Below are 25,565 nucleotides of genomic sequence, written 5' to 3'. Positions count from 1 at the left end.
GAGTGAATGCTGCGAGGTCAGATGCCAGTTGACGTCGTGTCCTTACAGCCAAAAACCGTCTTCTCTTTCTAATGTGACACGTAGTCAGCCATGCCCTGGTCTTCGTGACAGAGTTTCTGTCTCCATGAACTGTCGCCACATCCGAAAAACAACAGCACGATTCACGTCAAGCCATCGGGCCACATCAGCTTGCGACTGTCCTGCTTCCATTCTTCCTATGGCCCTCCACCGCAGAGAGTCTGGCAGGCGTCTTCTCTGTGCCATACTGCACCGTTTGTGGCTGTGTACACAGCGATTGTGGATGTGGGACTACCCGGCAAACACTAACCCGCTTGATAGGTGCTCTGACGTTATCGTTGGAATGATTGTCCCTTGACCGGAATGCCACAGTCGGAGCAGAACACGATCGTACGGGCATCTGTTGACAGTTTGTATGATTACATTGTGAATTAGAACAAAACGGGAAAATAGCTGTTTGTTGCTTTAATTTTGGACACCAGTGTATTTACTGTGTCATCTGCAACGAAAAGATGTTATTTTGAGTGGAAATTGGCCAGTTAACAAGTCCAGCAGTCTATAAATGTAATTTTGTTGCGTGAAAATATTCTCGGACTGTAACTTATATTTAATAACTGTAACAAATCACTTTATCTGTGAAAGTAATTTTGTTCTGTGAAAATATATCGGGACCAAATTTTCACGCAATAAAATTACTTGCGTAGATAAAGTGATCTGTTAAACTCACGATATTATCGCTTCGTCGGATGTGCAGCAACGTAAGGTCGTACAGAAGCTAACACTCTAGACAATATGCAATACTCATAACCGACATAAGAGCTTTTAGGCCTATTTTTCGTTCTAATATTATTACTCAAAATATATTTGCATTTTACAGAACTGAATAATTGAACCAACTGATGATGGTACAAAACTCCTCAAACTAATTTGGATATTTAAAAAGAACGATTGTTTAAATAACAGGCGATCCTAAATTTTCATACACTTTGTTTATAGTATTGACAGAAGGATACTGTAGTGTATGAGGGTGGAAACTACGAATGGGGCGACGGATCAGAACACACAAGATATTTTCATTAGCTTATTAGACCAATATTTACGTGGAAGAAATCTGCAGTTCGTAACTAATAAATTGTGTGTCAGAGTCCACATCTGGCTCTGGGAATATGTTACAGTTTAAAATCTGATTCCGAAGTCTCTGTCTTATGATTATATAATGAATCTGAAACCTCGCCGTGTCTACACGTCTCATCCACGTGTGCAACATTCTTTCACGATTCTTCAACCAAGTGTTAGTGGTGATTAAATTATGCTTTGTGGAAAATTCTACCTGCCGGCTACCTCTTTGATTCCTTTCCCCTAGTCCGTATTCACCAACAATTTTTTCCTTCTGGCTCTTTTATTACTGCCATATTCCAGTCCCCTAACACAATTTAATTTTCGTTTTCAGTTTTTCTGAAAGAAAAGTTTCGGTCGTTTGAATTTCTAAACCTGTGACGTACCCGCGCGTTTGCAGCAGTCTTAAAAATGAACGTTAGCCACGATGGAGGGTTTCTGTAACGTAAAATGCAAGTAAAAGCAGCAGTACTTACATCTGGGTCCATCATCTTGAGCATGTCGTCCCACGTGTTGATGGGCTCAAGATTGCACACTTCCCTCCAGTCAGCGTACGGAGGCAGCCCGTGGTCCCGTCCTCGCTGTATGTTCAGAGCCACGAGGTCCAGTCCGAAGTCCAGATCTCCTTGGAACAGGTGGTCAGTTATCTGCCAACCAAAAGTAAAGAGTAAATACGTCTTCTTACCAGTGTCTGTTGCCTTTATATGACGAATACTCTAGTATCCTCTGGGAATGGCCTGAGCATGGATGCTTTGGGAAAGAGAGACAAGAGTCGTATCAAGCTTTCACACGCGTGCCACGAACGTCTTCGCAAACTCTTAACACTTCATGCAAAAAAACCTTAATTGATCCGCTCTGTATTCTTAACCTTTGGAGCTTCAGCGCCTTGCGACGTTTCTGCTGGCATTCGTCCGTTGTTTGGTGCTGAGACCTCAACAGATTAGGTTGATTCGCAGTCAAGCTTCATGATTTTGGCAGATTAGGTTTATAAAAAGGGGACAGATTATTCGGCTATCCGTACACTCTAAGAATTTTCGAATCACCTCAAAATTTGGAAATTACCGAGTATACTATGACGTAAACTCGTTGCAACTGGATGATGTCCTCTGTGTTAAAATACCGCCACCGTCTCCTAAAGTAGAGAGCATAGTTTAACTTCTGTTACGGATCTGGGCTGGAAACGTAATAATGCTTTGTGTGTTCGCTAAATATACTCGAACTGATTTGATGTATATTTTGGTTTGTAACAGGATTTATAGTCCATCACGATGGAGGCTTAGAAAATCCTCGTCCGATCGTTACTTAAGTATTGTTCGACGAACTGGGATCCTTACTACATAGGACAGATACAGGAAATAGAGGATACCCATAAAAAAGAGCAGCGTGTTAAGCCACAGTTTCGTTTAGTTGGTACGGAAGCGTCTCGAAAATGTTTGTCCGACTTAGGTGGCTGACGCTAAGAGATTGACGCTACGCATCACGGTATGGCTTGCTGTTTAAATTCCGTGAGCGTACTTTCCTAGGAGCTTCAACCAACAAGTCACTTTCTCCTGCATATGTACCTCGGAAGAAGACCACGAAGGTAAAATTCGAGCACACACTGAAGCCTTCCAACAATTGTTCTTCCCGCGCACTATTCGCGGTTGGAGTAGGTAAGGGGGGAAATGATGGCAGTACACAAAGTACTCTCCGCGACACGCCACAACGTGGCTTGCATTGTATAGATTGTAGATGTGTCGTTGTAAACGTCTTCGCGCTGCTATGGCAGAATGTAAAAGAGGGCTCGGCTGCCGCCACAGGTCGGATTAATAGTTTCGGTCTGGCCGTGAGCTGTGCACGGTGAGCCAAGGCGGTTCGAGGCGACAGCTCGCGTAAAGCGGGAAACAGCGGGAAACACGGGTTCGAGTCCTGGTCCGCCACAAACTTTAATTGTCGTCATTCCATTATGCAGTCATTCCATTTATCTCGAAACATCGCAACTTACCTCCTTGGTGAAGAAGCGGTCCATGCGCTGACACGGTTGCGTGGACAGTCCCCTCACGAAGTTGTCGAACGCCCCGTCACCATACAGCGGGAATGGTGTGAATTGGTGCTTGTGAAGAGTCAGATTTTGTTTGAGTGTCCCGAATATACTGAACCCTCTGTAACAGTGACCACAAAAATGTCAGTTTTCATAGTCACACAGGGACACGTATAATGAAAAGAAATGTTCAGTACTCACTCTAGGCTACTTTGGATCAAGCTATGTCCGAACCGGAAAGCGGCAGTAGCGAATACGTTGGTGATGCCACCGTTCACGTTGTTGTCGTACAGTTTCGAATGCCCTTTGTTTTTCGGCCGCAACTCAAACTTATCCATGTACGCATTACCTGTAAATGAAAGAAAGTAAAACGTGCATGATTGTTTCCCCCAATATTTTCTTGGTAGCGTTGTAAGAAAAATAAATATCAGTGGTAAAAAACAATGAGTGTGACTTGCTGCATTGGAAAATAGCCTTGTGCTTGTATCATACAAGCTAAGGACAAAATTTCTTGGCCAGATAGGAAAATACTGTAATTTTTTGCAAAAAGGGACAAATCTTTCGACTTAATGGCGATTTAAGTTAACATGAGCAGATTACATATCTGAAATGCGATTTCTGAAGGTCGGCAATGAATCTATACCTTCCATACCTCTTCTATGAACTCAAAATTATTTCCAGTCACAAATTTCGTTCGGTATGGAAATAGGTGGAAGTCAGAGCGTGCCAAACTGAGTAGACTGTAAGTCTGAACAATCAGTAGTTCTGATCCCTGAATTTTCCAATTGCCCAAACACATCTGTGGTCAGACGTGTGGTCCTGATCAAAAAGATTTATTTTTCGTTAGCACTCCCGGCATCTGGTGTAGGGACACTGCTTTGAAATTTGTTTCTTTTCTGGGAAGATGAGAACTCTGCAGCAGATCGGCGCTCAATATTAGTTGAATGCTTTTTGAAGCGGTTCAAACACTGTTGAGAACTCCGTTCTCCTTTTGTTGTTGGTGCGGCTCCCATATGGAACACAGCTTTTTTAGGGTTAATTCTTGGAGTACAGTATACCGGTCTTGTTCTCTTGATATGCCTGTAGCATCTAGTTACTTAATTCCTCCTTAATCAAGAATGGTTCTAAGGTGCATCGTACATGTTGTTTCTTTCATGCATTGCGAAGACCCTGATCATCCTCAAGAGAAGAAGGATGGAGTTTGCTTTCCTCCCCCAATTTCTTAACTGCTGAAAACAAGGGAGATAGCGGCTTATAAAGCTTCGCATGTTTTGAATGAATTTCCTTTGGCAATAAGTTATTCTAAATGAAAAATGTTATGCCAGTACAGTATACCGGTTTATCCATCTAAGGTAATACTCAAACACCTCTACCTCGAAAATCCGTGTATACAAAATTATTCAAAAGATCAAGTTGACACTTAACTTAGGATCGAAGCGAAATGGTTGCGAAAGCATACTTGACCTCATAGCAACAAATAATCCCGGACAAATTGTGAGTATTGTGACGAATAGAGGGATTAGCGATCACAAGGTAGTTGCTGCTAGGCTGAATGCCGTGACACCTACAACCATCAAAAAAGAAAAGAAAAGTATATCTACTTAAAAAAAGAACGCCGTTTTAAGAGCCAGTCTTCTGGTCACGTAAGCGCAGAAAAATAGTGGAATGATTTCAAAGAGATAGTATCGACAGCAATGGAGAGATATATACCACATAAATTAATAAGTGATCGTGCTGATCCCCCATGATACACAAAACGGGTCAGATCGCTGTTGAAGAAGCAGAGAAAAAAGCATGCCAAATTTAAAAGAACGTAAAATCCCCCAGACTGGCAAAGTTTTACAGAAGTTCGAAATATAGCGCCAACTTCAATGCGAGATGCCTTTAATAATTTCCATAACGGAACTCTGTCTTGAAATCTGGAGAAAACCCAAAGAGATTCTGGTCATACATAAAGCACACCAGTGGCAAGAATCAATTAATACCTTCACTGCGCGATAACAACAGTGAAGTCACTGATGACAGTGCCACAAAGGCAGAGTTATTACACACGGTCTTCCGAAACTCCTTCACCACAGAAGACGAAGTAATGATTCCTGAATTCCCATCAGGAACAACTGCCAAGATGAGAAACATAGAAGTAGATATCCTCGGTGTCGCAAAGCAGATTAAATCACTTAATAAAGGAAAGGCTTCTGGTCCACATCGTATACTAATCAGATTCCTCTCAGAGTATGCTGATACAATAGCTCCATATTTAGCAATTATATACAACGGCTCGCTCACAGAAAGAGCCGTACCTAAAGACTGGAAAATTGCATAAGTCACACCAATCCCCAGAATGAGAAGTAGGAGTAATCCGTTGAATTACAGGCCCATACCACTAACGTCGATTTTCAGTAGGGTTTTGGAACATATACTGTATTCGAACATTGTGAAGTACCTCGAAGAAAACGATTTATGGACACGTAGTCTGCATGGATTCAGAAAATATCATTCTTGTGAAACACAACTAGCTCTTTATACTCATGAAGGAATGAGTGCTATCAACAGGGGATGTCAAATTGATTCCATATTTTTAGATTTCCAGAAGGCTTTCGACACCGTTCCTCACAAGAATCTTCTAACCAAACTATGGAATATCGCCTCAGTTGTGCGACTGGATTCGTGATTTCCTGTGGGAAAGGTCACAGTTCGCAGTAATAGACGGAAAGTCATCGAGTAAAACAGAAGTAATATCCGGCGTTCCCCAAGGAAGTGTTATAGGCCCTCTATTGTTCTTGATCTATATTAACGATATAGGAGACAATCTTAGTAGCAGTCTTAGATTGTTTGCAGATGATGCTGTCATTTACCGTCTTGTAAAGTCATCAAAGTCATCAGATGACTAAAACGAATTGCGAAAAGTGGCAATTGACCCTGAATAAAGAAACGTGTGAAGTTATTCACATGAGTACTAAAAGAAATCCACTAAATTTCGATTACACAGTAAGTCACACAAATCTGAAGGCTGTAAATTCAACTAAATACTTAGGGATTACAATTACAAATAACCTAAATTGGAGATAATGTTGCGAGTAACGCGGACCAAAGAAAGCGATTCATTGGCAGAACACTTAAAAAAAAAGGCGGTGCAACGGGTCTACTAAAGAGACTGCTTACACCACACTTGTCCGCCCTATTCTGGAGTATTGCTGTGCGGTGTGGCATCCTCATCTGGTGGGACTGACAGATGACATCGAAAAAGTACAAAGAAGGGCGGTTCGTATTGTATTATCGTGAAATAGGGGAGATAGTGCTACACATATGATGCGTAAATTGGAGTGGCAATCATTAAAACAAAGCGTTTTTCGTTGCGACGGGATCTTCGTATGAAATTTCAATCGCCAGTTTTCTCCTCCGATTGCGAAAGCATTCTGTTGGGACCCACCTATGTAGGGAGGAATGATCATCACGATAAAATAAGAGGAATCAAGGCTCGCGCAGAAAAATTTAAGTGCTCGATTTTCCCGCGCCGTTCGAGAGTGGAACGGTAGAGAGACAGCTTGAAGGTGGTTCATTGAACGCTCTGCCAGGCACTTTATTGCGAATAGCAGAGTAATCATGTAGATGTAGATGTTGTGGAATATGTAGCAACATAAAATTAAAACTTAAATACACGATGTGGCCTAGAGAAACTCGCCATGCCGGCTGGCCCCCTTATCGTTCTCTGTCTGGTGGACGTGGCAATGAAGTAAGCGCACCGCTCTTCCAGCTGTTGCTAGCTAGGACTCATTTCAAATTGGTCCTCCACTGGGCACACTAGCATGAGCGCACACCGTTCCCGTCGTCGTACTATGGAAATATCCCTGGCAGTACTGCGAATTGAAGCCAGGTTCTATGCACTGGAAACAGACAAGCTCGTCACTCAGCTACGGAAAAGGATATAATAGCAGCATGATAAAAATTAAATTTTAGACGTCGACGTTTAGATGTAAAGAACCTGATGATGGCAGCATGCCGACGAAACGTGTCACGTTAATAAACACACTCTAAGACATTTATGTATGAGGAAGAGCTTCACAAACTGAGCAAGTCAATAACGCGTCCTCCTACCTCTGGGCCTGATGCAAGCTCTTGTTGGGTTTGGCATTGATTGATAGAGTTATTGGATCTGGCCCAGAGGGATATCGTGCCACCTTCTGTCCAATTAGCGCCTTAGATCGTCAAAATGCCGAACTGGCTGGAGGGCCCTGCCCATAATGCAACAAATGTTCTTAATTGGGAAGAGATCCGAGGAGTTCGCTGGCCCAGGTAGGGTTTGGCAAACACGAAAACAGGCAATAGAACCTCTCGCCATGTGCAAACGGGCATTATCTTGCGGAAATGTAAGCCCATGATGGCTTGCCATGAGGGGCATCAAAACAGCGTAGAATATCGTCGACGTATCGCCGTGCTGGAAGTGTCGCGGATGACAGCAAAAGTGATTCTGGTATGAAATGAAATGGCACCCCGCACCATTACCCCTGGTTATCAGGCAATGTGGCAGGCGACAGTCAGGTAGATATCACACAGCCGTCCGGAGCGTCCCTAGACATGTCTCCGCTGGTGACTGGGGCTCAGTTCGAGGCGGGACTCATCACTGGAGACAGTTCTACTCCATTAAATGAGATTCCTCCCTAATATGTGTCTGCAGACGCTCCGACATTGGCGGGATTCTAATCTGACTGTCAGCTGGGAGTGATGGTCTGGAATGCCATTTCTTTTCACGGCAGGACTCCTTTAGTTGGCTTCCGCGGCATCCTCATTGGACATCGCTACGTCACGGTATTCTGTTCGCCGTTTTCTTAAGCTTTGTGGCAAGTCATCCCGGGTGATAACGCCCACACGTACACGGCGAGAGCTTCTGCTGCTTGTCTTCGTGCTTGCCAAACCCTACCTTGGCCAGCGAGGTCACCGTATCTCTCCCGAACTGACTTCGCCTGAAATATTGTGGACGAGGCCCTCCAACCAGCCCACGATTTTGACGAAGTAGGGCGCCAGCTGTACAGAATTTGCCACGATATGCCTCAGGAGGGCTTCCAGCGATTCTATTAATCAATGCAAAGCCTAATAACTGCTTGTAATACGGCCAGAGGTAGATCAATGTCTTATTGACTTGCTCAATTTATGAAGGTCCTTCTCTTGACTGGATCATCCAATTTTTCTGAAATTATAATCATTTGTTTGTCTGTACATATATGTAAGATCTACTGGTTTCCGCCCCATTTGCGTACTTCTTCGTGGTGCATCGTTTATTTTTCTTTTGTCTTAGATTTTATGTGCAAAAAAGTGACCGAAGCAGAAAAATTATCCTATATATATTTTGTAACAAAGCCGCTAATCTCAGCATGTTGTTGTTGTTGTTTTTGTTGTGGTCTTCAGTCCAGAGACTGGTTTGATGCAGCTCTCCATGCTACTCTATTCTGTGCGAAGTTCTTCATCTCCCAGTACCTACTGCAACCTACATCCTTCTGAATCTGTTTAGTGGATTCATCTCTTGGTCTCCCTCTACGATTTATACCCTCCACGCTGCCCTCCAACACTAAATGCTGATCCCTTGCTGCCTCAGAACATGTCCTACCAACGGATCCCTTCTTCCAGTCAAGTTGTGCCATAAATTTCTCTTCACCCCAGTTCTACTCAATACCTCCTCATTAGTTATGTGATCTACCCATCTGATCTTCAGCATTCTTCTGTAGCACTACAATTAGAAATCTTCTATTCTCTTCTTGTCTATAATATTTATCGTCCACGTTTCACTTCCATACATGGCTACATTCCATACAAACACTTTCAGAAACGACTTCCTGACACTTAAACCTATACTCGATGTTAACAAATTTCTCTTATTCAGAAGCGCTTTCATTGCTATTGCCAGTCTACATTTTTACATTTTATATTCTCTCTACTTTGTCCATCATCAGTTATTTTGCTCCCCAAATAACAAAACTCATTTACTACTTTAAGCATCTCATTTCCTAATCTAATTCCCTCAGCATCACCCGACTTAATTCGACTTTCATTATCCTCGTTTTGCTTTTGTTGATGTTCATCTTATATCCTCCTTTCAAGACACTGTCCATTCCGTTGAACTGTTCTTCCAAGTCCTTTGCTGTCTCTGACAGAATTACAACGTCATAGGCGAAGGTCAAAGTTTTTATTTCTTCTCCATGAATTTTAATTCCTAATTCAAATTTTTCTTTTGTTTCCTTTACTGCTTGCTCAATATACAGATTGAATAACATCGGAGAGAGGCTACAACCCTGTCTCACTCCCTTCCCAACCACTGCTTCCCTTTCATGCCCCTCGACTCTTATAACTGCCACCTTGTTTGTGTACAAATAATACAAATTGTAAATAGCCTTTCGCTCCCTGTATTTTACCCCTGCCCCCTTCAAAATTTGAAATAGAGTATTCCAGTCAACATTGTCAAGAGCTCTACAAATGCTAGAAACGTAGGCTTGCCTTTCCTTAATCTATTTTCTAAGATAAGTTGTAGGGTCAGTATTGCCTCATTTGTTCCAACATTTCTACGGAATCCAAACTCAGCATATTCCACATAAATATGCAGTGTCTTTGTTGGCCAGTGCAAAACGAAAGGGGAAGGGTACTACTTCCCGGATTTCAGGGGTGACTTTGTGCCGGTATCTTGGGGGTTGGCACAGACGCCTGCCGTGGGCCGCCTTACCGAGCACGAGCGGCAGGAACTCGTTGTAGGTGATGTGCTGCAGCTCGGCCACGACGACCCTGCGCGCCTCCTGGAAGAGCGCCTCGTCGCTCCAGCGCGGGTTCAGCGCCGCCAGCTCGCGCGCCACGCGGTTGTGCTCGCGCATCCACAGCGTGTGCACCACCGCCAGGTCGATCTGCTCGTTCACTCGCGAGTCGCCTGCAACACCAGCGCACTCTCACTTTCCAAACAAACCGTCTCCGTTACTCGTCGTAACGCACACAACACGTCAGTATACAGAGTGTCAGGGGTACAAGTGCAGATATTTTTATTGGTGTCTGAGGGTAGTGTACTGCACAGCGTTACATCAGTATTAACTTCACTTGCAGACTAATGATTACAGCTATTAGATGTAGTACTTTTTTGGGTTGGTTATTACTTCCAGGTACCTATGGCAAGAGCAAGTCATTAATGCTTATTTTCCCGTGGGCAGCAGGTCAGGTGGTCAAGTGTAAACGGGCGGACGCAAATCGGTTAGCATATACCGATATAGCGACAGGCGTACTGCAGTTAGCGGTGCAGTTACGACCGAGCAGAAAACATTACGTAGTAACTTATGTGACGTGTTTGTGGGACGACTGTTAGATGCAGAGAAAAAGAAAACTAACACACTGAAGTGGATATGTACTAAGGTATCAATGATCACAATATTGTCACGTAGAAGAAGGTGTAAGGAGATGAAGGACGAACGCTAACTTCACTTAACGAAGGTGTATTCAGCACTTGCGCATACAAGCGCTCGGAGCGAACTGCCTCCGGCCAGAACACATACAGTATACAGGGTGTTACAAAAAGGTATGGCCAAACTTTCAGGAAACATTCCTCACACACAAAGAAAGAAAATATGTTATGTGGACATGTGTCCGGAAACGCTTACTTTCCATGTTAGAGCTCATTTTATTACTTCTCTTCAAATCACATTAATCATGGAATGGAAACACACGGCAACAGAACGTACCAGCGTGACTTCAAACACTTTGTTACAGGAAATGTTCAAAATGTCCTCCGTTAGCGACGATACATGCATCCACCCACCGTCGCATGGAATCCCTGATGCGCTGATGCAGCCCTGGAGAATGGCGTATTGTATCACAGCCGTCCACTATACGAGCACGAAGAGTCTCTACATTTGGTACCGGGTTGCGTAGACAAGAGCTTTCAAACGCCCCCATAAATGAAAGTCAAGAGGGTTGAGGTCAGGAGAGCGTGGAGGCCATGGAATTGGTCCGCCTCTACCAATCCGTCGGTCACCGAATCTGTTGTTGAGAAGCGTACGAACACTTCGACTGAAATGTGCAGGAGCTCCATCGTGCATGAACCACATGTTGTGTCGTACTTGTAAAGGCACATGTTCTAGCACCACAGGTAGAGTATTCCGTATGAAATCATGATAACGTGCTCCATTGAACGTAGGTGGAAGAACATGGGGCCCAATCAAGACATCACCAACAATGCCTGCCCAAACGTTCACAGAAAATCTGTGTTGATGACGTGATTGCACAATTGCGTGCGGATTCTCGTCAGCCCACACATGTTGATTGTGAAAATTTACAATTTGACCACGTTGGAATGAAGCCTCATCCGTAAAGAGAACATTTGCACTGAAATGAGGATTGACACATTGTTGGATGAACCATTCACAGAAGTGTACCCGTGGAGGCCAATCAGCTGCTGATAGTGCCTGCACACGCTGTACATGGTACGGAAACAACTGGTTCTCCCGTAGCACTCTCCATACAGTGACGTGGTCAACGTTACCTTGTACAGCAGCAACTTCTCTGACGCTGACATTAGGGTTATCGTCAACTGCAAGAAGAATTGCATCGTCCATTGCAGGTGTCCTCGTCGTTCTAGGTCTTCCCAGTCGCGAGTCATAGGAGGGAATGTTCCGTGCTCCCTAAGACGCCGATCAATTGCTTCGAACGTCTTCCTGTCGGGACACCTTCGTTCTGGAAATCTGTCTTGATACAAACGTACCGCGCCACGGCTATTACCCCGTGCTAATCCCTAATCCATACATCAAATGGGCATCTGCCAACTCCGCATTTGTAAAAATTGCACTGACTGCAAAACCACGTTCGTGATGAACACTAACCTGTTGATGCTACGTACTGATGTGCTTGATGCTAGTACTGTAGAGCAATGAGTCGCATGTCAACACAAGCACCGAAGTCATTACCTTCCTTCAATTGGGCCAACTGGCGGTGAATCGAAGGAGTACAGTACATACTGACGAAACTAAAATGAGCTCTAACATGGAAATTAAGCGCTTCCGGACACATGTCCACATAACATCTTTTCTTTATTTGTGTGTGAGGAATGTTTCCTGAAAGTTTGGCCGTACCTTTTTGTAACACCCTGTATATACAGCTACAGAACATTCCAGTACAATACATCTTGACATTTGTGGGTACTTCTAGAATGTACTCGAACCGAATATAGAAATTAAAATGGTACAAGCCAGGTGAGTTTTTGAACGCACGACCCTCCAATGACCAGTTTAGTATCATAACCACTACACCACGGTCCTACTCAGCTTCTTTTGCGGCAATATTTTCACTTACACCCCTAACGCCCTGTGTGTAAAATGTTATGAAACCCACCCAGAAATCACACGACAAATGCTTACAGCGACGTGGACAACGAACAGCCTATATATTTGAAAGTAATGCAGTTACGACTAGGAAGAGCATTAGGTGTTTTCTCTCCCCTTTTTTGAGCACATATTTAATGTCGCGTGTTGTGAATTGTCTGTTCAGTTTTGTCTCTGTCTGTGTTTGTTTTTAACAAACAAAAAAACTGAAAACAGCACTTTATATCAGGTGATAAAATTGTATAATTAATTTCCAAAGCAAGAACAAAATTACTAAAGCACGTTTGTTTAAAAAGGCAGCTAAGACATTCTTCACAAATAATGTATATTACACAACTAAAGATTACTCAGAGGACACAGAGTAGTGGACAGTAATGAAAGGGGATGACTCTAGCACCTTGTCACATTTCAATACTCGATTTACTGCTTTCACAAGGGTCTCATGTCAAGATGTATAATGCACGAGAGTCACATCCGTTGGCTTAGTTTTTCAGGTGGAAAGTATCACATTGAAGAAGGAAACTATGGTTTATATTGCAAGTTACGTGAAACAGTTTGTGTCTGAATGAAGAAACATTATTCATTAGGGAATTAACGAATAAGGCAATGCAGTAGTTTGGACACTGAGTCGTGCTTGGAAGGATGGAGCTGCTCTGTCTGTCCATCCTGATTTGGGTTTTTTTGTACAGCTAAGGCATATGCAGCGATGGTTCCTTAAGCCGGTATTACACTATCAAATTTCTTTGTCAAATATCTTTGTCAAAGAAATTTGATGGTATAATAGGGAACTTTGCCAAATCTCGCCTGTCGTTAAATAAATTTCATCAAATCTAGGGCCTCGCTGTAGATTTGGTCAAAGAAGTCGCTTGTCTTCTGTTCACTGCAATGTGACATGTTACCACGTGCAGCGCTAGCATTGCTGCAGCGTTCTGTCATCTGTAATGTTTTTATGAATATTGTCATAATACATTTGGTGTGTACCGACAACTACAAAATTAATAGAGGTGTATGAAGCTGATGAGGCTCTTTACAAAGTGCAGCACCCTGACTACAAAAACAGATTAAAAAGATTGGAGACCTGACCTAACCTAACTTAACCTAACTCTCTCCTGTAGCAAGGAATCGGATTGTTACAGTGAGCCTGTCTTCTGCAGATATGGCAGTTCTTAAGTGAGTATTGTGCTTTGTGGTATGAGGATTCACTTCACTGAGCACATACTGAAATGTATACTCATCCATTCTTAAGTAATTGATGTACGACTTGACGTCCTCCACTATAAGCTCACGTAACTAGTTTTGTTGAATGTTTTTATCGTGGCATCGTAAAACCCACGGCTTCGTCCAGGTACTTTTCCCCCCGCTTCTCTTCCGCATGTGCACACAGTGCAATTGTGGTACATGCAACTGCTGTGGCTAATAAAAAGTTGTTGTTGTCAGTCATCTTGAACTTTGACGAAAAATATGATGACAGTGTAATGCCCCTTTTTAACGCCACGTCAAAGATCTTTGTCAAATATATTTGACGAATATTTGATCAAATATTTGACAAAGAAATTTGATAGTGTAATACCGGCCTTAATGAAGGCCGCGGCCGACCACCTGTTCTATCCTCGAAGGCCACCTGTCCTATCTTCCTAAAGCATGCTACGTATGCTGTGTGTTATATTTTCGCCCACTGACTGGCATTGTATTATTTTTTTAAAATGTTATATCATTGTGAGATGATCCTTGGATGAATAAATAAATAAATAACAACAGCAGCTGGGAACAAGGGATGAGGCAGCGTTACCTGCACCCCCGTGGAGTGTAGTGAATAGGAGGTAGTTAAAACGAGGATCACGTGCGATTGTAAAAGTGTCCAACAGACAGGACTAAATGCGATCAGATTTGTTCAGAGTTTCGGAAAGGGGATATTTATTGTGGTAGATTGGCTAGTAGCCAGCTGAACCGAAAGTGTTGTACTGATGGTGTTACATTATTTATTGAATTTACAAATTGATAAAAGCACAGTGACATAACTGAAGAAAAGCCAAGTCATCGATAGAATACATAAACGAGTCCAGTTATAAATAGTTCTGTAGCACTAGTGTGGCGCCTCTTTTAGAATCACAGAATGATTTAAGAATGATTCTCGTTTTTCAAGTCATTTTACATATATATGAAGAAAATAAATGTTGTATACAATGTTGATAATTCATGTAAAGTGTCATGTTTGTCTAAGTATATGCATACAGTATGGCGCTAACGATCTTGGTTTGTTTAATGTTTTAGTATATATGCTTTTACACGACAATGAGTCGTCCATTATCACAGCATTATCTTGTCTGGTCTGATCTTATACTGCTCTGTACGATTGCCTCCTTTGTTCTGTTGAATGTAGGTGCAGCTTATGATTGATATAATAATTATTGTAAAGATACAGCCAATTTTATTTACATCAGTTCCTATCCTGCAGTACCTAAACTTAAATTTGGACATTTAATTGTACTAGCGGAAGCTAATGTGGTTTTGCGTAACGGTATTAAATTATTGCTAGCTTCGGTAGTCATTCCTGGAATCTTCCGTTTAATAGAATCTACAGAGTTAGTTTACGAAGTCCGACGTTTTATTAAGTTACGCGGCGTATATCACTTTCAGTAAAAGTATTTTAAACGCAACCACACAAGCCGAAGCTACTCAGTAACTACGGCTTGAGCAGAAACTAATATCTTTTTCAGAGACAGAAATTAATTAGTCCAAATATGAGTGAAAAGCAAATTATTACGTGCAGTCTTTGCTCATAATTCAAGGGAGCGCAGAGATATTGCTTAACGCTGGCTCACATTTCGCTCTGTTGCGACGAATTTATAGCTGACGCTCATGAAATATTAATAAAGCCCGACAAAGTACGTTTCGTAAGCTCCTTGTTTTGAAATAAATTAAAATAATGTTATACGTCAGTTATACTGGACATCGTAGTAATGAGTTGCAGGTGTATAACGTCTGGCTGAAAGAAGTAGATGACACTCCGCCCTCCAGTCACCATCTTTATAGAACATTTGGGATTCGGGCGGGCCGGCCGTTGTGGCCGAGCAGTTCTAGGCGCTTTAGTCCGGATCCGCGCGACCGCTAGGGTCACAGGTTCGAATCCTGCCTCGGGCATGGATGTGTGTGATGTCCTTAGATCAGTTAGGTTTAAGTACATCTAAGTCTAGGGGACTGATGACCTCAGATGTTAATTCCCATAGTGCTTAGAGCCATTTGAACCATTTGATTCGGGCTGTGCTGTTGCTTGCTTCAGTGTGTCTGATTATGAGTCAAAGCACCGCTGTCGGCCGTAGTCGCTGCGCCGTGAGTGGTGAGTTCGCTGATCCTATCGACGTCGGCACTGTCCGTGTCGAAGGAAGTCACAACAGAAAGGGAGTACTTCCCAAATAATTGAGGAATTTTTGAGAGTGTAGTGTTACGTATGATGCATGTTTTGTGCCACTTCTGGGAGGTTTTAGCGTTCAGTAATTTTCTGATATTTGGTTGTATTTTTGGGTGACGTGTATCTCGGCTAGCGGGAACGAAGAGTGTAACCGACCTATTTGATGTAAGCATAGATCTTGTGGACGCATTGTATGACAGGCAAGAAAGGCTTGGTTTCTGTGTAGCTGGCTGTGGCGTCTAACAAGATATGCTGTAGGGAGGAAGCGGCATAACGGATATAGTCAGTGATTTGGAATGTGAGAATCTACAGATCCTCGTTATTTCCAGTTGGCGAGACAGGAGTTTTGGATAACATTGGTAAGGTAGTTGTTTGTGAATAGTGAGCAGGACAAGCACGTTGTCAGTTCCAGGTGGATTGGGGAGTTACGCAACATTTCCCCCTAGGACGTTAGGGGACACCGGGACAACATTGGTATGTACTGTGGCAATGAAAACCACACTGATGAAACAAAACATAATGAATTAATGGCGGCTGGTGACGTTGCTGGTACGTGACGGGGTAAGGCAGCGGAAAAGTGTTCCTATCGGAGCACTAAAAATGTAAATATGTTCATGTTTATTTAAAAGACAGAGTGAAAAGTGGGGTACCAGTGATTACGTAATCTTTTAAATAAACAGAAATATATTTACATTTAAATAGCTCCAATAGGAGCATTTTTCCACTGGTTCCCTTCTTTTCTCTGCTACAGCAGAGCATGTAACTCATATGAAAAGAAATGTATTGGTCAGTAAAATTTAGATACTCGCTTATTTGAAATTGAAGTAACGTAAAATTAATTTTACACCTCAGAACGGGTTTTACGAGCACAAAAATTTTGCATGTGCTTCAGTACTAGAATATCGGGTCCCGAAATGATAACGGAGCATGTTTCTCCGTGCTACGTCACTTTACAAACTGCGTTTTCACTTCGCTCCGGATTTTACGTGCGTATTTTATGTGTACAAGTAGGGTAAATTTGAATCTTGAAATCTCGGAAACGGATAAAGATATGAAGAAAATTTTCAAGTTTTTCAACATCGGGTTCTTAGGAATACATTGTAAATACTACAGCCATTTGCTGTCCACAGCTGTCTCGGAATCCACGGTTGGGTTTTGGTACTAAATGAATAAAGATATGAATAACATTTTCAAGTTCGTTCGAGATCAGGATCTTTGGAATATATCGTAAAAATTTCACCCATTTGCAGTGTATAGCCGTCTTGGTATCCTCGGCTGGGTTTTGGTCCTCCGGTGACGGCGAAAATATAATAAAAACCAAATTTTGTTCATGTGGTTCAAATGGCTCTGAGGACAATGGGACTTAACATCTGACTTTGTACTCGCCTCGATGCCAGGCGCAGTTTAAGAGTGCTACCATGCAGGTTTTTACCAGGAAGCTTCAAAAATTAGTACTGCACCAACATAATCTTGGTTGGGCACTCGAAGCCAACACGAAAGTGGGGGGTATTAGTTTCGGAATGGATCTTGTTGAAGTAACTTTTCATAATTTGGATCTACTTAAACCTAACTAACCTAAGGACATCACACACATCCATGCCCGAGGCAGGATTCGAACCTGCGACCGTAGCGGTCGCGCGGTTTCAGACTGAAGCGCCTAGAACCGCTCTGCCACAGCGGCCGGCCCCCTTTTTGTGGGGTTTTCCGAGGTACCGTCCATGAAGTAATTGTGCCTCCGTAAGTGCCATCACCACCGTAGACCACATCAAATGCAAAAAGAACCAATGGATTTGTTCCATTTACCTTAGAATAAGTAAGTGTGTAGTAATCAGACCCTGTGCTGTAGTAGGATAGCGACACTAAGACGATCCTCCTGTTTGGTATAGAAATGGTCTCCAGACCAAGGGCTATCAGACAACTGACTCTAACTTTTTATCTCCAAATGAAGCCGAGATATGAGCACAGGAAAACCCCGTTTTTATGCGCGGCGTTTTTGAACATATTAGATACGAATGCTGTCGCAGTGGAGCAGAAACAAATGGGGTACCATTCTAGCGACGGCCGCAAATGGGGAAATTCACTGTCATTAGTGATTGAGAAAGAGCAGATTGTTATTGCCTGACGCCTTGGAATTTGCGAATATGGTCGGCTGTTCCCTTGTAATAGTCGTGAGCATCAGTCAAAATTGGCTGAAGGACGGAGAAACCACGAGTAGGCGCCAAGTGTGACAGATATGATGACAGAGTATAATACTGGTACAGGCACAAGTGTTTGGGAACGCACCGATCAGCGTTGTTGGACATGAAGTTCCACAGCACATAACCCGTACGCGCTCCCACGTTGACTCAATGTCATAGTTACGATTGCAGTAGGAACGAGACTATCGAGAGTGTACCGTGAATGAATGGAAAAGCATCGTTTGATGATATGAGTCATGTTTCTTGTTTCACCAGGTCGGTTGTTAAGTCCCCATCTGCCGACGTCCATGTAAATGGCTGCTCGGAAAATGTACCGCACCACGGGCGAAGGCCTTTGGGGGCAGTATTTTGCTGTGGGAGACGTTCACTTGGGCTTCCATGGGACACAATGACAGCTGTGGACTACGTGTACATTACTGAGGACCACCTACATCCCTTTATACTTGATTTCTTCCCTGACAGTGATGGCATCTTCCATTAGGATAACTGTAGGTGTCACAAGGCCAGAATCGTGCTACGGTGGTTTAATGAGAACAGCAGTGAACTGTCGTTGATGCGTTGCCCTCCATCTTAGACTGCTCTGAACCCGATGTAACACATTTGGGATGTTATCGGGCGCCAGCTCTACGGAGACCCACCACCGCCCCGTAATTTACGGGAACTGCGTGACCAGCGCGTAGACATCCGGTACCTTATACGTCCGGGACCCTACCAAGGACTTGTAGAATTCATATCCCGCAGAATATTTGATGTATTGCGTTCGAAAGGTGAACCAACTTGCTATTAAGGGAGTGCTCTTAAAATTTTGGTTCAGCAACGTATGCCGGACGGCGCTGGTAAATCAACACCACCTCTGCAGTTCTACGGGAAATCGACTGTGGATTTTTATGTCAGCAGGAACGCATGCGTGAAAGAAATAGTTGAATAAGTCGCACTGAAGATTAAATAATAGGGTGAAGAAAATTGCCAGGATGGGGTGAAATGTTGAACAGGGAATCGGAACAATGTGATAATAAGATAGTTACTAACTGCTCGATCCAAATTATGAAAAGTTACTTCAACAAGCTCCATTCCGAAACTAATACCTCCAAATTTCGTGTTGGCTTGGAGTGTCCAACCAAGATTATGTTGGTGCAGTACTAATTTTTGAAGCTTCCTGGTAAAAACCTGCATGGTAGCACTCTAAAACTGCGCCTGGCATCGAGACGAAATACAAAGCAGAGCTGTTTCATTGAATTCCTCGGTAGTCAACAAATAGCTAAAAATGTACTGAGACAATGCTGTAGACGAGAGTAATATGCGACTGTGAATACTGCGCTTCAGTAGCGGTGAAAAGGATGCACATGACGAGTCAACCCTGTTTATAATGAACAGGTTCTCGATCAAGTTATCCAGAATGACGGGCGCATTATGATAAAGGAATTGAATGCACACTTGATTGCCAGTAGTTATGCCTTGGGTAAGATGTTAACCAACCTAGGTTATTACAAAGTGTGGGCGACATTGGTCCTGCAAAAGCTTGCACAGTTCCCGAAAATTCATCGAATAGAAATTCATCGGCATCTGTTGAACCAATACAAGTTAGGACGTGTCAATGTTCTGAACTGCCGTATCAACTTAGGTGAAACGTGGTGTCATAACTACGAGCCAGAATCAAAAGACAATCTGAAAGCACATTGCCATATCGCTGGCTTGGTTGCGGAGTATCTTTGCGAGCGGCTGTATTGCAGGGTCGAGCACGGGACACGGAACTGCTATGTTGTGTTGAGGGTAGCTCTACATGGGAAAGGCACTACTATGGAAGTTCAAGTTTGGCTACAAGTACTATTATTTTGAAGTAAAGAGATATGGAAGAGTATTCAGTGAAAAGTGCGTAAAAAAGTAATTAAGTATAAGCAGTGCCGCCGACAACGTATTTGAGTATCCGCCAGTTCGCGTGTCGTACCGTACAACAACAATCATCCGCGTCATATTCGGCCTCCCAGAATGAAACTAATGTGAATCTGCAAAAGGAGAGCAGTCAAGTGCCAGTGTCTACTAGCGAGCGCGAGAATATGCGTTCGGTCTTCGCGTTTCCGCATCATCAACAGTCCGCCATGTTATATTATTACAAGAGTCAAGAAGGACTGATAACAGATATCTGTGTGTACTTGGTGAGCGTTAGAACTTCGTTCGACCATTCGGCTTCCGCATCATCAACAGTCGCCCGCGTCCTGTCGGTTACGCGTACGCTCGTCCAAGTGATAATTGTGGACAGTTAATCATCACCATTGCCCGTGTATCTATCACCGAAGGTTCGGCCAGAGTAAGGCTGTCAAATACGAGTGACGGCGTTAAGTACAATAGTGACAGACATTCAGATTGTCAAGAATACTGTACAATAATAAGGGAACGATAATTATGACCTCTCAGCAATTAGGAGGAATGTTAATTGGCATCAACACTTACGACTTAGTGTGTAAACAGTGCAACCTGCTATTTTCTTATCGTCTCAGAATATAATTATTCATACCAGACGTAGGACAGTGTTGTGTTTAGTGTTTAGTGTTGAACGGCTTCCCTAAACCCGTTCGCCGGCCGCGGTGGTCTCGCGGTTCTAGGCGCGCAGTCCGGAACCGTGCGACTGCTACGGTCGCAGGTTCGAATCCTGCCTCGGGCATGGATGTGTGTGATGTCCTTAGGTTAGTTAGGTTTAAGTAGTTCTTTTTAGGCAAGGCAGCAGCAGTGTGGAGCAGAAATAAAACGATCGCTGCCGGAGTACCAGGTACGTGGCGTGGACAGGATGCACGATCAAAGTGAGAGCAGTTTAAGGGTCCCCCAACAGTTGTACCCACGGGCGCGTTTCAAGTCCACTGAATGGCGACGTACGAATTCTTCAACAAAGAAGTAGATCAGGAAAATACTATCTGTAGGCAAAGTGATATGCACAGTCTTCTGAGATAGAAAGAGTGTAGTTGTTTTGGACATGTTGGAGACTAAAACAGTCATCAGTTCAAAACACTATAAGACGACACTGCTGAAACGGAAAACCCCAATCCCAAATCATGACAGAGAAGTAAAGAAACTTACGCATGCTACACGATAACGCCACGCCTCTCAGACGTTTTGCGACCTTGGATATTATTGCCAAATTTGGCTTGGTTGCCCTACAATATCCACCGTGCAGTGCAGATTTAGTGAAGTTTGGAAGGTAGGAGACGAGGTACTTGCGGAATTAAAGCTGTGAGGACGGGTCGTGAGTCGTGCTTGGGTAGCTCAGTTGGTAGAGCACTTGCCCGCGAAAGGCAAAGGTCCCGAGTTCGAGTCTCGGTCCGGCACACAGTTTTAACCTGCCAGGAAGTTTCATACCAGCGCACACTCGGCTGCAAAGTGAAAATTTCATTCAGATTTAGTGCCTTGAGACTTCCATATCTCTCGACGAATATTTTTCTGGTATTGATGCTGTCGCCAAAGCTATAAGCTAGTCTCTTCTGGTTTTTGACGAGTGTAGCATGCAGGCTCTTGTTTATCATTGGCAAAAATGCATGATTATCGACCGTCACGACGTTGAAAAATGACGGTACGCAAAAGAAAACTTGCTCTATTTAACTGAATTATCGTGCTCTCTGTATTTGTTTTAGATTCCATCAAAGTAATGGAGGCATTAGTTTCGGAATGTCCCTCGTATGTAGAGTGTAGAATACAGGAGGATGTTAGGATGGTGTGACTGGATGTAAGAATGTACGATAGAGGGTAAATGTGTAGACTTTTTAAAAGGAGAAAGAGTTTGCTTACTGGGAAAGAATGGACGGCGTGAAAGACGGTGTTGTACTGTAGCATTCTGTGATCAATGATACGGAAGTGGTTTTAAGGTGATAGAGGAGTGACAAGGCGGTATTTGATCGAATAGCTGACTTGAGGAAAAGGCCGTGCTCGGTTAGCTCCAGGCTGAGTATGTGCACGTGCACAAAGCCCCACCGGAAAGGCTACGTACCGGCTTTGAAGCAGGCGAGCTGGTCGAAGTCGTCGGTGCACTCGTCCCTGTTCTCTGGCAGCATGGCCTTGCCGCGGAAGTTCTGGATGCGCAGCCTGCCGCCGCGGAACTCGCGAAGCTCCCTCTGGGCGTCGTCGCTGGAGCCGTAGATGTTGGAGCCGTCCAGGTAGCCGGTGATCTGGTTCATCTGTTGGCAGGTTCAGCTCAAAGCGGCTCGCTGCAGAGCGAGGGAAGTCCGAGTCATCTGCTGGCAGTAACTCATACATCATTAACCAAATTAGAGGACTCTGCCTCTGTTAATGGGGAAAAAAATTGCACGCTCCTAGAACCATAAGGAGAATACATGACCAGTAAAAAGTGTGCACATGGAAAATCTTTATTTAACGGCAATGTATATCCAACGATGTTAGAGCCAATCAGATTGCCACACCAAAAAACTGACCTTTTAATTCTCCAAGCTTCGTTCACTACTGTCTGCTGCGCCTTTTGCGAGCAGTAGGAAATAAACCTCATCCTATTTTTTGCCTTTATTTCGTATTCCACATAAGGATATATCGGCATCCAACAAATTATACAACAAATTATTAAGTTGGTACAAAAATTCGTAGCGTTTTTGTTTTGCATGTTGGCATTCCTGTGGATATTGGTTCATTTATCGACTGTCATTTTTTGTTTGTAATTCACTGTCGCTGTTCGAGTTTATACATTGTCATTTTGTCATTTGGATATAGGTAGTGGAGCTGTGGAGTCTAGAAAATCGAGTGGGGAAATCGGAACATTTCCGACATATTCTTCTATTTAAGTTCAATAGAGAGTTGACAGTGGCAGAGGCGGCCGTATATTGGAATAATGCCATAGGACAGAGCGCGGTAATAAAATGGCTTTCTCGTTTTAAGCAGGTCGTGTTGACAATAGTGACTCTACAAGTTCAGGAAGACCTTCGGGATTTGATGAAGATCGTTTAAACGCATTAATTCATAATGGTTCACATCAGTGAATTCGAGAACTGGCAAATGTGGTGAACTGTGGTCATTTGCGTGCAATGGGGAAGGTTCGAAAATTGGGTATATGGGTACTGAATGGTCACAGCCAAAATCATAAAAATCAGTGGGTGTTCATACGTACATCTCTACTTGCTCGTCATCAATTGGCTCGTGTACAGCACCGACCAATCCTATCCTCTATCGATACTGGCGACGAGAAACGGCGTCTTTATGGTAACATAAGGAAAAGAAAGGAATGGCTGAGCCCAAACACAGTGTAATAAATACAGTTATTTCATCAAAACAGACACTGTAGCCATTAACGACATAATCACACCTGGCGGGGCTAAAATGACGATGCTGTATAACAATAATCTTCCTATACTTTATTTCACAAACGTGCGAGCATTTGAATTGTGACTTTGTGACACATGGAGATTTGGACCCGCACTGGGGGCGTGATCGGATGGCTGAAGTGGTTAAGGCGTCGGTTCACGACAAGCGGGCAATCCGTATTCGAGTCCCGGTCAGGCACAAATTTTCATTTGTCCCAAGTAGCTAACGCTAATACGTATTTGCAATGTGTGTACCCATTTCACGACTTTTCTCATCGTTACGATGAAGTCTAGAGTCTCTTGACCGAGAATTTCCCCTTAAAATGTGGATCCAACATATTTGCCGCAGCATGAATAGATTTACATGCATACTTGTACCTCAGTGTCACTGCATCTTTAATGGAAAATATCTCTACTGGAGAAAGGGTATTACATGCTACGACTATAGCGTCTACTGCCCTTGAAATACTACCAAGGTAGTACAGCGCTATCGGCTTCAACTTTGCGTATGGCTTCTGACATTGATCACAAGAGACTATGCTACATCAATCTGCTGCTACATTTCGTCTGTTAATACAGAGGCTTTAAGTGTTCCCTCGCTCTGCACGTTGGGTTTACAATAGTAACTAACACAGCCTCTTTATTCTTAAGTAAAATGTCCGAAAAAGTCACAGTACCTGCTCGACAGACTGGTGATGGTAGCTTTAGTATCGCAGAGGTATGCCGTATATCTTTTTCGTCTTTGTTCTCAATAAAGCGTGGGAGACCTGGCGCTCATTGAAGAATAATACCGTCGTCTTCGCTAGATGAATGCACTCTTACAGCGTTCTCAGTGAAATTGCGTCCTTTATTAGTAGATTAAATATATGTGATGCACAGTCTATTCAGTATATGTGTGCACATTGCTCCTCTACAATTTTCGACGGGACAAGCGTACTTCTCGCGTTGTCTGTGACCACTGCTACGAACCTCTCCGCACCTATTTCAGTAGTAACTTCAATTAATTCAGATGCAATATACTGTGCAGTTTCTCTTTCCTCGCCAGGTCGAATACTTTTATAAATACTGGACGAGGTGCCGTCACGATCAAGTTCAGGGCATTATTCCATAATAACATCAGACTACCCATCCAAAAACAATCCAAGAGCAGTTGCACAATCCTACGTCTTTGTCATAAATGCCTTCACATGGTATACGGCAGAAAGCAAAGATGTGCTAAGCAGGTGGTAATTAGGAGAGTCATAGCCAGGTCATATTTTCTGAAATGCTTCCTGCCAATATTTCGAATTCAGCATAGATACTGGAACAGCTGAAGCATACACAGCCCTGGCAACAGATTCGTCATTATCACTATCAGTTCTTTGATAGGTATCCTTATGCCCCGATGAGGAGGGGTGTGACAAATCGGTCGTTAGTTGTTCACTGAGAGAAGAATCAGAAGGCATTGATGATAACGTAACTGAAGACGCCGTCCTTTACACTTCAATATTCTGCAGCCTATTATTTGTTGACATTTTTTTTGCCCTTTTTGCTTGCGATGTATCATCTGAAGCTACCCATTTAACAGGCTGACAGCAAAGATCGCGTCTGATAAGATGTTCTTTTAAGTGTGACACCAAGGCGTTATGATATTTAGTTTTACAGTACTTACATGTTGTCTCCATCTTACCATCGACTTGTCTTACATCGAAGATATTCCATACCTTCGATCGAAGACGCATTCCACTAACTAAACTTTACCGTTTGATTGCGTAAGACAGTTCAACGTGACGTCAACTGGCGTTATATAGACCTTGAGGCTGTGACCCAATTTTTCTTCTAGGTGTTTCCACATTAATTACGTTTATTTCAGCATACCAGTCCCTGATGCGTATGCAGTACACGCTGCCGAATGGTATAGCAGGTTGTGTGTCAACCAGGATGAAAAGAACCATTCCTGCTATTCTTACAGGATTTTAAAAATTGGATTGGTGCGTAAGTTCGTAGCTTTCTTCCGTAAGTTAAATAAACACAACAGATACACATGACAGAGACTTTAATGATCAATAGTATATTCTCCATCTCTATTTACAACAGTCTGTCAACGCTGGGGCAACTGTAGAAATTACGTGGTGTTGAGGCGAAGAACTAGTCGAGCCATCTTCAGAGTGCATTTACGTCTGGAAAGGAAGT

The 25,565-nt window shown here is 43.2% G+C and overlaps 1 protein-coding gene across 1 annotated transcript in view; it reads right to left on the bottom strand.

Moving 5' to 3' along the window:
• The window catches only part of LOC124594408 (peroxidase-like), a 193,027-nt gene that overhangs the window by 43,404 nt on the left and 124,058 nt on the right, over positions 1–25,565 (bottom strand). Inside the window, exons 12-16 of the mRNA XM_047132781.1 lie at positions 22,076–22,262; positions 9,864–10,061; positions 3,356–3,503; positions 3,119–3,275; positions 1,611–1,781 (exon numbers count right to left, since the gene is read on the bottom strand). Coding sequence (XP_046988737.1) covers positions 1,611–1,781; positions 3,119–3,275; positions 3,356–3,503; positions 9,864–10,061; positions 22,076–22,262 — 861 coding nt within the window. The remainder of the gene's footprint in view (positions 1–1,610; positions 1,782–3,118; positions 3,276–3,355; positions 3,504–9,863; positions 10,062–22,075; positions 22,263–25,565) is intronic.

This window comes from Schistocerca americana, chromosome 1 (genome assembly GCF_021461395.2).
Source record: "Schistocerca americana isolate TAMUIC-IGC-003095 chromosome 1, iqSchAmer2.1, whole genome shotgun sequence".
NCBI classification, from domain to species: Eukaryota; Metazoa; Arthropoda; class Insecta; order Orthoptera; family Acrididae; genus Schistocerca; species Schistocerca americana.
The sequence above is the reverse complement of the archived record's forward strand: the minus strand, read 5'-3'. Positions and strand labels throughout refer to the sequence as shown.